General features: G+C 47.7%; 1 protein-coding gene across 2 annotated transcripts in view; it reads right to left on the reverse strand.

Moving 5' to 3' along the window:
- Tecpr2 (tectonin beta-propeller repeat containing 2) overlaps positions 1-16,894 on the reverse strand; it is an 80,442-nt gene that overhangs the window by 37,047 nt on the left and 26,501 nt on the right. For both annotated transcript variants that reach the window (XM_069997525.1, XM_069997524.1), the window contains 5 exons: positions 14,524-14,681; positions 8,231-8,543; positions 6,989-7,121; positions 4,779-5,111; positions 1,646-2,661 (listed from right to left, as the gene is read on the reverse strand). In XM_069997525.1, the coding sequence (XP_069853626.1) occupies positions 1,646-2,661; positions 4,779-5,111; positions 6,989-7,121; positions 8,231-8,543; positions 14,524-14,681 (1,953 nt within the window). The remainder of the gene's footprint in view (positions 1-1,645; positions 2,662-4,778; positions 5,112-6,988; positions 7,122-8,230; positions 8,544-14,523; positions 14,682-16,894) is intronic.

Consider the following 16,894-nt stretch of genomic DNA (forward strand, 5'->3'; position numbering starts at 1 on the left):
CCCCTGGAAAAGGCTGTAGCATCCCTGGATAATGTTTTTCACATTGTAACGTCCTTCCAAAGTAGTGATCAGAGCATACGTTGATTGAGACCTAGTCTCTTAAACTTTTATGATATGATTGGCCTTTCCAACTCTGCTTCCCGAGTAGATAGGATTATAGGCCTGAACCTGGCTTGCATTGGATTTTTTTTTTTTTTTTGGCCAGTGCTGGGGCTTGAACTCAGGGCCTGAGCACTGTCCCTGAGCTTCTTCTTTTGCTCAAGGCTAGCACTCTACCACTTGAGCCACAACACCGCTTGAGGCCTTTTCTGTGTATGTGATACTGAGAAATCGAATCCAGGGCTTCATGCATGCTAGGAAAGCACTAAGCCACATTCCCAGCCCGTGTTGGATATTTTTGATCTGGGTTCATTCTGTGGCACGCCTCACTTTACACATGGGCGTTTTTACCTCTCCTTGCATGTAAGCTGACTTACAGCAGCTGTACTGGAAGAGCAGCATTATCACTGCCCAGTTTTTCCCGTAATTCTGCAAGCACTGTTCCAACCCCCACACTCAAGAGTATCTTGTGGAAACTGCTGGAAGAAGGTTGGTTGAATGAAGACAATGAATTTGTAGACTAAAGTTTTCTTGCTAGAACTTCTTTTTTTCCCTTTTTGCTGGTTCTGAAGCTTGAGGCTTCAGGTTCTGGGTGCTGTCCCCAAGCTCTTTTGCTCAAGGCTAGCACTCTACCACTTGAGACATAGCAATACCTCTGGCTTTTTTTTTTGTGTATGTGGTACTGAGGAATCAAACCCAGGGCTTCATGAATGCTAGGCAAACACTCTACCATTAAGGTACATTCCCAGCCTAAAAGTAATAGGTTTTCTTTTCTAAAAAAGAAATTTTTGTCTTTTCTCTTTTGGAAGTGAGGTTCAAACCCTGGACATTGCACTTGGCTATGTGAGTGCTTTGCCACTGAGCGGCATCCCAGCTCTGGCCTTCTTTTTTTGTTCAAGGCTAGCGCTCTATCATTTGAGCCATGGCTCCACTTCCAGCCTTTCGGGTAGTTAACTGGAGATCAAAGAGTTTCGCAGACTTTCTGCCCAGGCTCTTTGAACTCAGCCTCCTCAGTAGCTAGGATTTCAGGCGTGAGCCGTCAGTGCTAGGATTCTTTTAACAACAAAAATCGAAGCTAAATATACTTTAACAAATTTCCAAAAGTGCAAATGAAATCAACATATTTGCACAAATAAAGAAGATAAATGTTTCAAAGGAAATGGCACTCTCCCCTTTTCCATCTGGCTCTGCTCACTGTGGCAAGCCATAGCCTCGTCCCAACTCCCCAACTCCACAAAATGAGCTTTTCTGCTACCTGGAGCAGGACAGGTATGCTTAACATGAGGAGGAAAAGAATCAGTCTTGCCCAGGATTTTCCTTAACACACACACACACACACACACACACACACACACACACACACACACACACACACACACACACACACACACACACACACACACACACACACACACACACACAGACACACACAGACACAGACATACACACACACACACAGACAGACACACACACACACACACACAGACATACACACAGACACACACACACACACACACACACAACCTTAGTTATGACTCCCACATACCTGGTCTGTCTTGAGCAGTGCAGCGTCATCTGGACCTGGCCGGCCCAGGTCCTGCAGAGAGTGACTAGCCCCAACCTCTGCCACGCTTGTCTCTGAGGATGACGATGGGAGTCCCTGCGCATAGATGTCTTCATCATCACTGGATGCCAAGGCCTGGTCCTGGAAAGGCTGCTCCAGCCCAGCCTTGTGGGAGCTAGCCACCCAGGCGGGAGTCAGAGGGCTCAGCTGACTCCCCGCTACTTGGCATTCCAGAGCCGACGGTGCTTTTGGGGCTGTGTCGTCATTGTCATTGTTGCTGTCATCATCATCAGGGACTGCATGCCAGGAATTTGTGGCAAGGAGGCTGGAGGTGCCCACCTGAGCCACGGCACCCTGGCCTTGGTTTGCCTCCTCAGTGCTGCCTCCATCAGCCAGGGCCCCGGGGAGCCACTGCCCAGCACTTGGAAGCCAGCTGAGGCAAGAAGGCACCATGCGCAAATCCACGAGGGGGCCCTCGGGAGTGCTGTAGGGCTCACTGGGCTCTACCTTCTCCACCTCGTGCGCTTCGGCAGAGCCGTTCTGGTCACCAAATGGCAACGGTGTGGGGTCTGTGTTGTTGTCTGCAGGACCAAGATCCCCTTCCAGTCCTGTAATGTCACCGGCTGCCACACCCTCCCTTGGGGGCGAGGGTGAACGCCAGGCCCCATTGAGCAGCCCCACTTCACACGTGTGGAGACGCTGTGCAGTTTCAGGTCTATTGTCCTCCTCTTCGTGCAGTACATCAGGGGTGCATTCTGGAACCTCCAGGACACTGAATGCTTCAGGGTCATTATTTTCCTGTGAGACACCATTCACCTCCCCGCTGAAGGTGCTCTCCTGGTCGGGAGACTCTGTGCTCAGGTGGTCCATGCTGCTGCCCAGAACACTGGAAGTCATGGACAGCAGGTCTGTGTGCAGAGACTGTGGGCTGTCAGCAGGAAATTCGGAGCAGGGGGTTGAGTCCAGGGAACTGTGACACGTGTTCTTATTTCCACCTTCTAATTTAAAATGAGAACATTAAAATAAGACATGATTCTACATAAATGACAAGAGTACATTAAAAAAGTTTTTTGGCTAAAGAAGAAAAAATGCTGGCAATATTAGGGTTTGAACTTAAAGCCTCACATTTTTTAGGCAAGTGCTCTACCACTTGAGCCACTCTGCTGGCCCCTTTTTATGCTGGCTATGATCAAGATAAGGTCTCTCTTGTGCCTAGGCTGGCCTAGAGTAAGCCTATTTGTTTGTCATCTTTTGTCACTGGAACGATAGGCATGTATCACAGTCATTTGTGACTTCCTGAAGGTTGAAATAACAGGCATGCACTACTGTATCCAGTCATCGGATGAAATGGAGTTTCATGAACTTTTATGATCTGGTGGGCCTTGAACCTTGATCTTTCAATCTCTGCTTCCTGAGTCGCTAGGATTACAGGCTTGCGCCACCACACCTAGCTTGCACAGTGTATTTTTGATAGGGCCTTGCTTCTTGCCTGGACTATTTTTTACTTCCTGATAAAGTTGAGATGACAGGCATGATCCACCACACCCAGCTGCAGGTTAGAAGGGCTCTGACCAGTACAGTGTAAGACCAGTTTGCCTCAAAACATGATCTTCCTAATTTCAGCCTCTCTAGCTAGGATTATAGCTACTTGACTGGCTCCGGCTGAAAAAAATAATTTTCCCTCTTATATGTGCCGTTTACTTTGAAAAAAGTACTTTGAGCCAGGCGCTGGTGGCTCACGCCTGTAATCCTAGCTACTCAGGAGGCTGAGATCTGAGGATCGCAGTTCAAAGCCAGCCCGGGCAGGAGAGACCGTGAGACTCCTATCTCCAATAAACCACCAGAAAACCGGAAGTGGCGCTGTAGCTCAAGTGGTGGAGCGCTCGCCTTGAGCCGAAGAGCTGAGGGACAGCGCCCAGGCCCAGAGTTCAAGCCCCAGGACTGGAAAAAAAAAAAAAAAAAGAAAAAGAAAAAGAAAAAAGTACTTTGAATGAAGGAGGTAAAGAATAATCTCTTTATCCCAACAAAAGGATGTTTTATAGCGACGCAAGTATCATATACACCTACTGTCTCGGAGGCCTCACTCCAGACATGCTAAGGCGGTGGAAAGTCAACAAAGGGCATGCTCAGCTGGCTCACAGGCCAATTTTTTAAATTATCAGAATTCTTAGGAGTGCATGCCTATCAAGTGCAAAGCCCTGAGTTCAATCCTTAGAGCTGTGGAAAAAAAATGTGTAGGAATCTCATATCTGATTTCCTTTAATACTCCAGTAGCTAGAGAAAAGTTAGAGAAATATAAAGTTTAAAAAGTTCAATGGCTAGGAAGGTGGCTCAGTGATAGAGTGCTGCCTTGTATGTATGAGGCCCTGGGTTGGATTCCTCAGCCCCACATAAGCAGAAAAAGCCAGAAGTGGCACTGTGGCTCAAATGGTAGTATGCTAGCCTTGAGCTGAAGAGCTGAGGGAGAGCGCCCAGGCCCAGAGTTCACACTCCACGACTAACCAAAAAAAAAAAATGTCCCATGTACACCTTCCAAATCCATGTTTATGGACTTTTTGATCTAGGAAATAGCATTCACAGATAAAGCAACATTTTGAATTTAAATATTAAAAAGAATGAGGGCTGAGAATGTGGCTTAGTGGTAGAGTGCCTGCCTAGAAGGTATGAAGTCCTGAGTTGGATTCCTCAGTACCACATAAACCAATAAGCCAGAAGTGGTACTGTGGCTCAAGTGGGAGAGTACTAGCCTTGAGCAAAAAGAAGCTCAGGGACAGTGCCCAGGCCCTGAGTTCAAGCCCCAGGACTGGCAAAAAATAAAATAAAAATAAAAAGAATGCACTTAGACTACAAGTAGGGCATGACACACAGATGAAATGTTCTGTAATCATTCACATCTTACAAAGCTGCTTTGTGTGTGTCTGTGTATTCTTTGTTAGTTGGTGACACATTTCACAGTGAAAGTCCTCTGGGAGGCATGGGCTCACTTTCTGAAGGCCTCTGCTTTTCCCTGAATGGGCAAGAGGCCATTCAGTGAACAGCAGCAGTCCCAGCCTGTGTCTATCTCCACAGGGTCAAGTCAAGCCACGCCAGCCAGCGGACACTGCATAGACACTACCTGTCCTTCTCTTCTTCTTCTTCTTCTTTACTTTGATAGGTTTCACAATGAGTTCCTGGTCAAAATCTTCTGAGCTGATTACACTGAACCTCTGTGAGGAGGGCTGGTTGCCTTTGCCCAGCTCAGGGCTCGGCTGGAGCCCAGGTGGCAGCAGCCCTGAACCACTGTCAGTGGAGTTGAGTGAGCTGCTCCTGCTCCGAGGCTCACTGGCCACAGAGCTCGCCACAGAAGAGCCTGGAAGTCTTGTCTCAGACACTGCAGCCCCCAGTGGCTTCTCCAGACGCTGTACGTGTGCTTGCTCTGAACATCGCGACATCTCTGGACCATCTCTCACTGAGGAGGAAGAAGAGTGCAGATTCACTACTGATTCTCCTAGAGAATCAGTACCTATTCAGTTTGCTGGCTCTAAACACCAGCCAGCACAGAACCAAGGTACCAAGCCTGATGAAGAAATGAGCAATTCTAATTTTTACAGAAACAAAACTCAACCACATAGAGATTCTAAGTGGTTTTTATTCTCTAGGAAGCTCATATACCAAAAGGGGCATACCTGCCTAGCTAGCCAGATGAGCTGAATCAACTCTAGACATCAATGAATGAGGTGACACATCATAGCCAGACTGCCCTCACATCCTTCAGTATGGCTTAATTAGTACTCGAAGGGTGTTTGAAAACTACATGTGTAGGGCTGGGAAAGTGGCTCAGTGGTAGAGCGCTTGCCTTGCTTGCGTGGGGCCCTGGTTCGATTCCCCAGCACCCCATAAGCAGAAAAAGCCAAAGTGGTGCTGTGGCTCAAGTGGTAGAGTGCTAGCCTTGAGCTGAAGAGCTGAGGGACAGAGCCCAGGCCCAGAGTTCAGGCCCCACCACTGACCCAAAAACAAACAAACAAAAAAAACCCAACAAAAACCTACATGTGTACTACTAACAGATTCAAGGAAGAAAAGGTAATTTTCTTTTTCTTTCTTTCTTTCTTTCTTTCTTTCTTTCTTTCTTTCTTTCCTTCCTTCCTTCTTTCTTTCTTTTCCTTTCCTTTCCTTCCTTTCTTTCTTTTGTCAGTCATGGGTCTTGAAATCTGGGCCTGGGCACTGTCCCTCAGCTCTTCAGCTCAAGGCTAGCACTCTACCACTTGAGCCACAGCGCCACTTCTGGCTTTTTTTTTTCTTATGTGGTGCTGAGGAATGGAACCCAGGGCCTCATGCATATGAGGCAAGCACTCTACCACGTAGCCACCTTCCCAGGCCCTATAAGACTCTTTTGTTGTTGCTGTTTGTGGGGATTAAACTCTAGCCTGGGCACTATCCCTGAGTTCTTCAGTGCAAGGCTAGCACTCTACCACTTGAGCCACAGCGCCACTTCCAGCCTTTTCTGCTTATGTGGTGCTGAGGAATCGAACCCAGGGCCTCCTGCATGCGAGGCAAGCACTCTACTGCTGAGCACCTTCCCAGCCCTGTGATACTCTTATCTCCAATTAACCACCAGAAAACTGGAAGTGGAGCTTTGGCATGGAGCTGTGGCTCAAAGAGGCAGAGTACTACCTTGAGCAAAAGAGCTCAGGGACAGTGCCCAGGCCCATGACTGACAAAAAGAAAAAAGAAAAGATTCTCTGCTAATAAAAGCTTGGGCTTGGAGCTAGGGATACAGTTCAGTGATAGAGTATCATGCAAAAAACTTTTGATTTAATCCCCAACACTGAAAAACAAGCAAACAAGCAAAAAGCAGAAAAACTATACATGGTAGTGCATACCTGTAATTCCAGCACTCTGGAAGTCAAAGCTGAGGATGGTGAATCAGCCAGCTACATAGTAAGGCCCTCTCAAAAAAACTCCCAAAACACCAAACAAAACAACAAAACCAAATCTAAACAAACAAACAAAAAAATGGGCCTATATGAATTACAGAACAAAAGTCAAAAGTACCAAGATCCCACAAGGACAACAGATGACAGTTTCAAATGTCCTGAAGTCTTATGCAACGTTGTTATTGGAGCAGTCACCCACTTACTGCCTTTGGCAGTCACTTTCACACAGGGAAACAGCCCCACCAATTGTGAGATGCCTGACATAACCCACAGGCAGGTAATTTCCAAGCAAAGTGTTGTAAATATTATTTTCAGAATCGTAACCAGCCTCCAAATGCCCCTGACCAGTTTTCTCATTATAAAAGGCAGTGTACATGCCTTGCACACAGCACTCTTCAGAATGGATACAAACCTATTGATGCTAGTCCTTCAGGCCTGCTCGAAATTCTTATAATGTTCCTATCTCCCTTTAAGAAAAAGATTTCATTTTCTGTGCAGGAAACAGACACAATATCACCAGATCCTTCCAAACCAGCAATTGTGGCCTGTTAAGATAAATAAAGAAATAAAAACATAAGGGGTTGGGGATGTGGCTCAGTGGTAGAATGCTTGCCTAGCATGCATGAAGCCCAGGGTTCCATTCCTCAGTACCACATACTGGAAGTGGCGCTGTGGCACAAGTGGTAGAGTGCTAGCCTCAAGCAAAACAAGCTCAGGGACAGTGCTCAGGCCCTGAGTTCACAAGCACCAGAACTAGCCAAAAATAAATAAATAATAAATAAATAAATAAATACAGGAGACCAGGCAATAGTAACAGTTGAAAGCAGTAAAAAAAAGCTATGTAAGCCAGGCGCTGGTGGCTCACACCTGTAATCCTATCTACACAGGAGACTGAGATCTGAGGATAGAAAAAAAAAAGAAAAGAAAAGAAAAGAAAGAAAACACATGGCCAAGGAGATACAGGTGGAGACTCAACACGCACAAGGTTCCCTGAGTTCAGTCCCCAGCACCCTAAGCCCCAAAAGAGAAAAACATGGCCCAAATAGACTACAAAAAATGTACTTTTTTTTTTTTTTTTGCTCAAATACAAAAAACAACAGCAACAACAACAAAAAGACATCTAATATTTGGGCAAAGTTAGGAGTATGACTATTAAAAGCGCTTTATTTAATGTACTTATTCATTCTTTGGTAGTAGTGGGGTTTGAACTCAGGACCTTGTGCTTATTAGGCAAATTCTCTGCTGCTTGAACCATGCCCTTAGCCCATTTACCTTTAGATTTATTTATTTATTTTTTTTATTTATTTAGATAGGGTTTCAAGTTTTTACCTCAGGACAGCTCCCAACTGTGATCTTCCTGTCTCCACTGTAGCTACAATCATAGGTGTATACCATGCCCAGCTTGTTGGTTGAGATGGAATCTCTACCTGTTTGCTTAGACTGGTCTTGAAGTTCTATCCTCTCCAGCTCTGCCTCCCCATAGCTGTGATTATAGGCCTGAGCCACCTACGCCCAACTGAAGCAGATTCCTTTTGAAATCTACAAAAATTTCCAAGCCTTCATTTGGTTTCTTTGGAACGCATTGGTGCTCATCTCCTCTCACCACTCAGGGAGCCAGGCAGAGCATCCCCTCGCCTCTGACCCCTTCACCTACCTGGTTGATGGTGTCCAGAAGATAGATACTGTACTCATTCCAGCTCAGCACCCAGCCTTCTCGAAAGAAACATGAAACGAGTCCCAGGTGTTTCTCAGGTGAGCCGCAACCCCCTCTATCGGAGGATTCCAACCTTGGGTAGAGCTCAAGAGGCGTGATCCCTCCAGCAAAGACATCCTTTAAGATAAACGTAGCTTGGACTGTGCCATAGACATCAGCCTTCCATAGCCGGAGTCCAGGCCGGGACGCGTACAAGGTGAGATCACTTTGCTTACACAGCCCTGGTATAAAACAAGCACCAAATTTCCCAGTACTAAAATTGGAAGAAAAAAAGAAGAAAAAAACAGGCATGAACTGATTTAAAGTAATTTGTCACTGTTAACCCCTGATATTAACTATAATGATTTATTGGCTAGGCAAAGCCTGATTTCAAACTCGAGTATAATCAAATATATATAAGTTTTGGCAAACACCAAACAATTGTTTTCTACCTTTCCTACTGTTCACACCCACCACCAACATCCCACCCTCCTCCTGTCCTCACAGTGGGTGCGCCCAGAGCACACACCCTGGTTTCCTGGGAACATCCTGAGTACCCACCATGGCTCACCTTAACCCTCACAACTCCATGAGGATTTTTTTTAATTTTTTTTTTTTGTTGGTTGTGGGGCGTGAACCCTGGGCCTGGGCACTGTCCCTCAGCTCTTCAGCTCAAGGCTAGCACTTGAGCCACAGCGCCACTTCCGGCCTTTTCTGTTTATGTGGCGCTGAGGAATTGAACCCAGGGCCTCCTGCATTCGAGGTAAGCACTCTACCACTGAGCCACCTTCCCAGCCCCCACCTTTTTTTTCATTTCAAAAAAAAAAAAAATTTTTTTTTTTAACTCAGGGCCTGGCACTCTCCCTAAGCTTCTTTTGCTCAAGGCTAGCGCTCTACCACTTGAGCCACAGCGCCACTTCTGGCTTTTTCTGCTTATGTGGTACTGAGCAATTGAACCCAGGGTTTCATGCATGCTAGGCAAGCACTCTGCCACTAAGCCCTTATTTATTTTTTGGTCAGTCCTGGGGCTTGGAGTCCTCTGAGCCTGGACACTGTCCCTGAGCTTTTGTGCTCCTGGCTGGCACTCTACCACTTGAGTAACAGTTCCATTTCAGCTTTTTGCTCACTTAATTGGAAATAGGAGTCTCATGGACTTTCCTGCCCATACTGGCTTCAAACTGTGATCCTCAGCTCTCAGCCTCCTGAGTAGCTAGGATTATAGGCGTAAGCCACTGATGTCTAGCAATGAAGCAGTTACTACATTCCAGTGATACAGAAGATGAAACTGAGGCAAAAGGGGACAAGGCCAAGACTGCTCCTGCCAGCTCTGCTCTGAAGTTCTGTTCCTTCTAACATCTGATGGCCACAATCACCCAACCTCCTCAGCAAACAAGCTTTCTGCCAAGAGTAAAAGCCACTCCTCTATACTGTCACCCTTTCAGAATCCCCGACCCATCCAGAACACTCTCACCTCTTCCCGTCCCCTGGCTTGGTATTGTTGTGTTTTAAAATTATGAAACTGCTGGCATATACAAAAGAATGTATTTAATAAAAGCTATGAAGTCCAGTGGGCCACCCACCCACCCAGAAACCCTTCTTCCAACTCAGGACAGCAGCCGCACCACAGACCCACTCAGTGCTCCTGCTACCTTCCCCCATGGTCCTGGGCAGTGATTACTGAACTGAACTGTGTCAGATTTCCTTGCCTTTCCTGATAATCTATTCACACATCTGTGTGCTCCCGAACCCTAAATAATTTAGTGTTGTCTCTCATTTTTATTTAAAAAAATAGTATGATGCCATATGTATACTTTTGAAACCTTTTTTCACTTAACATTAAAGTTCCAAGACTTATCCTTGATAAAAAGGTATAGTGGCTCATGCCTATAATCCTAGCTACTTAAGAGAACTGGGGATCATGGTTCACTGCCATCTTGGGCAGGAAAGTGTGTGTGATTCTTATCTCCAACTAGCCACAAAATGCCAGAAGTAAAGCTGTGGTTCAAGTAGTAGAGTGCTGCCTTGAGCAAAAGAGCTTAGGGACAATGCCCGGACTCTGAGTTCAAGCTACAGTACCAGGACAAAAAAGAAGCTCTAGCACTCACTCTTTTGTGTTTGTTCCAGTATTGGGCCTTGCACTCTCTCACTCAGCTTTCTGGCTCATAAATGGCCTTCTACAACCTGACTTATGCCTCTAGTTGTGGCTTTTTGCTGGTTCACTGGAGATAAGCATCTCTTGGGCTTTTCTGACCCAGTTGGTTGAGCTAAGATCCTCAGATCTCAGATTCCTGAGTAGTTAGGATTACAAGTGAGAGCCATCAGCATTTGACTGCACTTTTGATTGTTATATTCCACAATTTATTCACTCTTGTTAGTGGGTACCTGAGTTATTACTTCTTTCACTTCTTCATGTGTGGGCCTAAGAATCTGTCAAGAATCTGTACTGTTGTGTAAGAGTATATGCAAGTTTAAAAGGCAACTGCATTAGATTCACGTCTGTAATCCCAGCTACTTGAGAGGCAGAGATCAGGAGAACTATGGTTCAAAGACAATCCAGGCAAAAAGTTTTTGAAGCCGGGTGTCGATGGCTCACGCCTGTAATCCTAGCTACTCAGGAGACTGAGATCTGAGGATCGTGTTATCTCCAATAAGCCACTGGAAAACAGGAAGTGGCATTATGGCTCAAACTCAAAAGTGGTAGAGTGCTAACCTCGAGCAGAAAAGCTCAGGGGGAGCACCAAGGCCCTGAGTTCATACCCCACAACTAACAGAAAAAAAGAAAAAAGGAGAAAAAAAGCAATCACAAACTCTCTTCAATGTGTTGATACCAGTCTCTACTTCTTGGCAATCTGACTTCTCACTGTTTCACATCTTTGTCAATGCAGAGAATTCTACTTTAAATTTAAGCATTTCTGCTCACTCCTAAACTTTGTTATTCTCTGAAATATTTCTTGAGTTATAGACAGTAGATAAAGCACTGGCTTTGGAGTAAGGCCTGGGCTCGATGTTCACTCTGACATTTAAGAAGTGTGAGGTGTGTGCAGGATCCTGCCTGCTAAACTGTGTTAGTGTCACGCTCTGTCACGGAGGCTGCAGATGAAATGGAGAGTCTACATAAAGACCACCAGCAGTGCTGACACTCCAGGTCCCTGCAGAGGGGCTGCTGTATCCCCACGGCATGCTCATCATCCACCATCCCCACTGCCACTGGGGCCCACCCCCCAGAGCCTCACAGGAAGTTAGAGGTGTTTGGGGGTGGGGCTCTAAATGTCAATGTCCCACTAGGCCCCTTGGTGCTTGGGTAACTAAATCTGAGGAGGATATCATATATCAACTCTGGCTCTGGAATAAAGCTCCAGAGACTAGCCAATAACGTTCTGGTAGCAAAGAGCTTTCCTGCACACATCTAATAGGATGCTGGGGTCTGATAACTGCCTTTGGTGGGTTTGTTCTGGAGAAATCCTCTAGACAGAGGTGCCCAGAGAGTTCCAGCAGGGCAACCATTGCCTCCTTTGCTTTTTCCAATCAAGTCAGCCCCACCCTGTGAGCCCCGCCCCTTCCTCTGGTCCACCTGGAGCCCCCTTAGCGTCCCACCAAAGCCACCACACCTGTCCCCTTTTGTGACTGCCCACCATGCTGGAATAAAGAAGCTGCTGGAAAGGGATTCTCAGCTTTCATCTCTGTCCTTTCAAATTAGCATTGACAGCGAAACAGCCCTTGAGTTTATCCTGCATTGCCTCTACTGCGTTAAGCTTCTTCCCTCTAAGAAAGAAGACACATTCACTTATTTCTGCATCCAGGCCGTCCCTGGCAGAGTATACTTTTAGTCAATGCTGCCAAAAGACCTTGACCAAACAACACTCTCAAGAGGTTCACCATTAAAATTGCCTAGGTCTCCACACAGCTGAAGGAAGGCTAGGTCTGAGCGGCAGCTGGGTAAAGGATCTACACAAAACTAACTAGCTCTGGCTGGGAAGGTGGCTCAGTGGTTGAGTGCTTGCCTCGCATGCATGAGGCCCTAGGTTCAATTCCTCAGTACCACATAAGCAGAAAAAGCCTGTGCCCCTTCAGCTCAAATGGTAGAGTGCTAGCCTTGAGCTGAAGAACTGAGGCCTAGAGTTTAGGCCCCACGACTGACCAAAGAAAACCCCAAAACCAAAAAGCTAACCAGCTGTGTATGAGTGTGTATGTGTGCATGCTGGTTCTGGAGCTTGTACTCTGGGTCTTGGGGCTGTCCCTCAGCGACTCAGTTCAAGGTGAATGCTCTACCACTTGAGCCACAGGGCCACTTCCAGTTTTCTGGTGATTAATTGGAAGTGAGAGTCTCATGGACTTTCTTGCTGGGGATAGATTTGAACAGAGACCCTCAGATCTCAGTCTCCTGAGTAGCTAGGATTACAGGCATAAGCCACGGGTGTCCAACTTAACTAATTAGTGTTTAGCTCTCTTTAGACCCCGCTTTCCTGTAGGTGAGCCAGTAGGTGAGCCAGGACCTAATGCCAGAGTTATGAGAAGAGTGCTGCATGCTACAGCGAGTCAGAATTCACTTTTATGAAACCCCCAGACTGCAACAACCAGACTGCAAATCCCGCTGAGGCTTCCAGGGCCAACATGGAGAGTCTGGTCATGAAAAGGCCAGTCTGGTATCTGGTAGAATTAAATGGAAGGCGAAGGGGAGTATTAGAGGATCTTTTCTTTCCTTTTTGTAGTTCCCCCCCCCCCCCCCCCCAGGGCTGAGGACTGAACCTAGGGCCTTGCATGCCGGGCGGGCGCCCTTCCGCTGGGCTAAACCCCCAGCCCCTTTTCTTTCCTTTTTTTTTGGCCTGTCTTGGGGCTTGAACTCAAGGCCTAGGCGGTGTCCCTGAACTTCTTTTGCTTAAGGCTAGCACTCTACCACTTGAACCACAGCGCCACTTCTGGCTTTCTCTATGTATGTGGTACTGAGGAATTGAACCCAGGTTTCATGCATTCAAGGCAAGCACTCTACCACTAAGCCACATTCCCAGCCCAAGAGGATCTTTAAGAGCTAAAGGCCCACCATGCAAAGAGAACAGACTTCTACTATGTGTCTGCAAAGCAGGGTACAGAAGAGTGGCCTACAAGTGTGCCTGCAGCAGCCGGCTGCACTCGCCTGACTTCACCCAAGCCTTCCAGCCGACACCGACGGCACCACCAGTCCCGGGGACTCTCACAGGCCTGCCTCTCTCCCCAGTCTCCACAGAGCCTGCCTCAAACCATGTCCTATTGGTTGGCCTACTGCCAACCTCTGTGGTTCTCTGCAGGCAGCAGTGCCCCTTCCCTGAGAGGAAGAGAGAGACAGACACGTAAGCTCCTTCCACTCCCACCAGCCAGCCGACAACCAGCCTGTGCCAGGGTCCCTGTCCCCCGTGCCCATCTGGGCTCCTTCCCCTTCTTCTCACCAGCTTCACTGCTCTGCTCCCCTTTCCTCACCTATCCCACACAAGCTGGCTGCAGAGTGCTTCAGGTCGGGATGAGGGTGGAGAATGCAAGTCACACACGCACTCCACCTGCCATTGTGCACCGGGCTGGTATGGTGGTGGGAGTTCAGGCCTTTGGTCACCACAGGAGGGGCTCTCTCAGCTGGGACCGGCCCCTTCCTGGCTGCTGCCACTCGCATGCAGGGCAGTGCTTGCTCCTGGCAGGACAACTATCAGCCAGCATCGATGGCTCACACTGCCCTGCTACCTGGCCGTGCCAAGGCTGGCTTGGTGGAGAGCACACCCAGGCTGCCACGGCACGAGCGTGTGGGCATCTGTGCAACGAGGTGCTCTGTAACTGAGGCCCGGGCTGTGCCGGCCATACCGGAGCTGGGCACAGCACCCTGAGGTGGAGGGGTTCAGCTCCTTAATCAGAGCATCCCAGGAGGTGTCTAAGCAAGCACAGGCCACTGGCAACTCCAGGACAGAGTGGATGTGTCCACAGGTGGCACAGAAAGTCTAGAATTTAGGGCCACTTCTTTTTTTTTTTTTTTGGGGGGGGTCCGGTTGTGGGGCCTGAACTCTAGGCCTGGGCGCTGTCCCTCAGCTCTTCAGCTCAACGCTAGTGCTCTACCACTTGAGCCACAGTGCCACTTCTGGCTTTTTTCTTTTTGCTTATGTGGTGCTGAGGAATCGAACCCAGGACCTCAGGCATGCAAGGCAATCGCTCTACCACTGAGCCACCTTCCCAGCCCCTAGGGCCACTTCTGTGACAAGGCCCAACACTGAAAGCAAAAAAGTCTTTATGAAATGTACCTTTTCCTTGGTTGAGTTCCAACCTGTTTGACAGACTTTTCTTCTGTGTAGAAGAGCAGACTTCTCTGCAAGGTAGAGACAAGCAGCACCTTCTGGCTGTAATCCAGCTGCACAATGGAGGATGGTTCTTCCAATACCAAGTGTGAGTTGCAGATCCCCTGTGAGAATCAGTGAGACCTGGGGTCAATGTTGTGTGGTGGAACCCCTGCCGAGCAAGCCGAGGCCCTGAGGTCTAGCTCAAGCACCACCCAAAAGCAAGTATGTTTTTCTTTCTTTCTTTCTTTCTTTTTTTTTTGTCAGTTGTGGGGCTTGAACTCGGCCTGGGCGCTGTCCCTCAGCTCTTCAGCTCAAGGCGAACGCTCTACCACTTGAGCTACAGCACCACTTCCGGTTTTCTGGTGGTTTATTGGAGATAGGAGTCTCACAGTCAGTTTCTCCTGCCCGGGCTGGCTTTGAACCTCGATCCTCAGATCTCAGCCTCCTGAGTAGCTAGGATTATAGGCGTGAGCCACCAGCGCCCGGCTGTTTTGATTTCTTTAGATTCAGTGTCAACCTACTGCAATGGAATTTGGAAAAGTCCTTATTAATAATAGTAAATGTTAACATCTACCTCATGCCACATCACTTGGAAACAAACATTTAAGCCAAGCATGATGGAGGACACCTACTATAATCTCAGGAAGCAGAGACAGAGAGGTGAGCCTGGGCAACAGAGCAAGCCCATATCAAGGTGCCTCGTGTGCACATCCCAGCAGGACTGCAGTAGGTGCTAGTCCAGCAGTAAATGTGAATAAAATAAGAGCTGAAGGCTGGGCACGGGTGGCTCACGCCTGTAATCCTAGCTACTCAGAAGGCTGAGATATGAGGATCACAGTTCAAAGCCAGCAGGGGCAAGAAAGTTTGTGAGACTGTAATCTCCAATAAACCACTAGAAAACCGGAAGTGGTGCTGTGGCTCAAGTGGTAGAGCACTCGTCTTGAGCTGAAGAGCTGAGGGATAGAGCCCAAGCCCAGAGTTCAAGCCCCACGGCGGACCAAAAAACAAGCAAAAAAGAGCTGGGTTGGTAGTTCTAGTGCTAGTGCTTGCTAGTAAGTGAGAGGCCCTGAGTTCAAACCCTAGTACTGCCCAGGTACCCCCCAAAAAACAAAAAAGCCAAAAAGAGAAACAAACACCTAAAAGATTGTTTAATTTTTCTTAACATGTTCTCAGTAAGTTGACACTAGTGACTCATGCCTGTAATTCTAGCTATACTGGGAGGCTAAGGTTGGGAGGATCACAGTTCAGGGCCAGTCTGACAGAAAAGTTCTCAACTAACAGTTGGATGCCCTGACATGAACAAGACTTGTCTTCTATGTCTAGTGATCAGTGGAGATGGAAGGCTAGGTCAGGAGGATAATAGTTCTAGGTTAGCCTGGGCAGAAAAATCTGGGAGACTGCACTTCAACAAAAGGATCTGTGTATTGTGTTTGCCATTCCAGGAAGCATAAAATAGGTGGACTGTGGTCAAGGCAAGCACCTGGGTAGGAAGTGAAAGCCTACCTCAAACAGCATAAAAAAGTGGGCCAGAGGGGCTGGGAAGGTGGCTCAGTGGTAGAGCACTTGCCTTGCATGCTCGAGGCCCTGGGTTCGATTCCTCAGCACCACATAAGAAAAAAGCCGGAAGTGGCGCTGTGGCTCAAGTGGTAGAGCACTAGCCTTAAGCTGAAGAGCTGAGGGACAGCGCCCAGGCCCAGAGTTCAGGCCCCACGACCGGACCCAAAAACAAACAAACAAACAAACAAAAAAAAAAGTAGGCTAGAGGACTGGGATGTAGCTCAGTGGTAGAGCACTGCCAAGCAACTGCAGAGTCCTGGGTTCAATCCCAGCACCAAAAAAGAAAAGACAAAAAAAGAAGTTTAAAGACAATGGGCTAGGGCTGGGAAGGTGGCTCAGGGGTAGAGTGCTTGCCTTGCATGCAGGTGGCCCTGGGTTCGATTCCTCAGCACCACATAAGCAGAAAAAGCTGGAAGCAGCTTTGTGGCTCAAGTGGTAGAGCGCTACCCTTGAGCTAAAGAGCTGAGGGACAGCGCCCAGGCCCAGAGTTCAGGCCCCACGAACTACAAAACAACAACAACAAAAACTGGACAATGGGCTAGAGGCACAGGCACGCTACGTGGTCCAGTGCTTGGTTAGTACACAGGGGACCCTGAGTTCCTATGTGTGTCTGACCATACAAAACGATACTTATGGAAATGAACTGCAGGAAATGGAGACTTTTTTTTCTCCTGTTTTCATTTCCTTTTCTTTTTGTTCTGTTTATTTATCTGTCTTTGGGAGTGGAACAGGAGGCACAGAAATGGAGGGACAAAGGATAAATAAATGCAACAGTGGT

Source organism: Dipodomys merriami, unplaced genomic scaffold (genome assembly GCF_024711535.1).
Source record: "Dipodomys merriami isolate MVZ:Mamm:240054 unplaced genomic scaffold, mDipMer1.0.p SCAF_50, whole genome shotgun sequence".
Lineage (NCBI taxonomy): Eukaryota > Metazoa > Chordata > Mammalia > Rodentia > Heteromyidae > Dipodomys > Dipodomys merriami.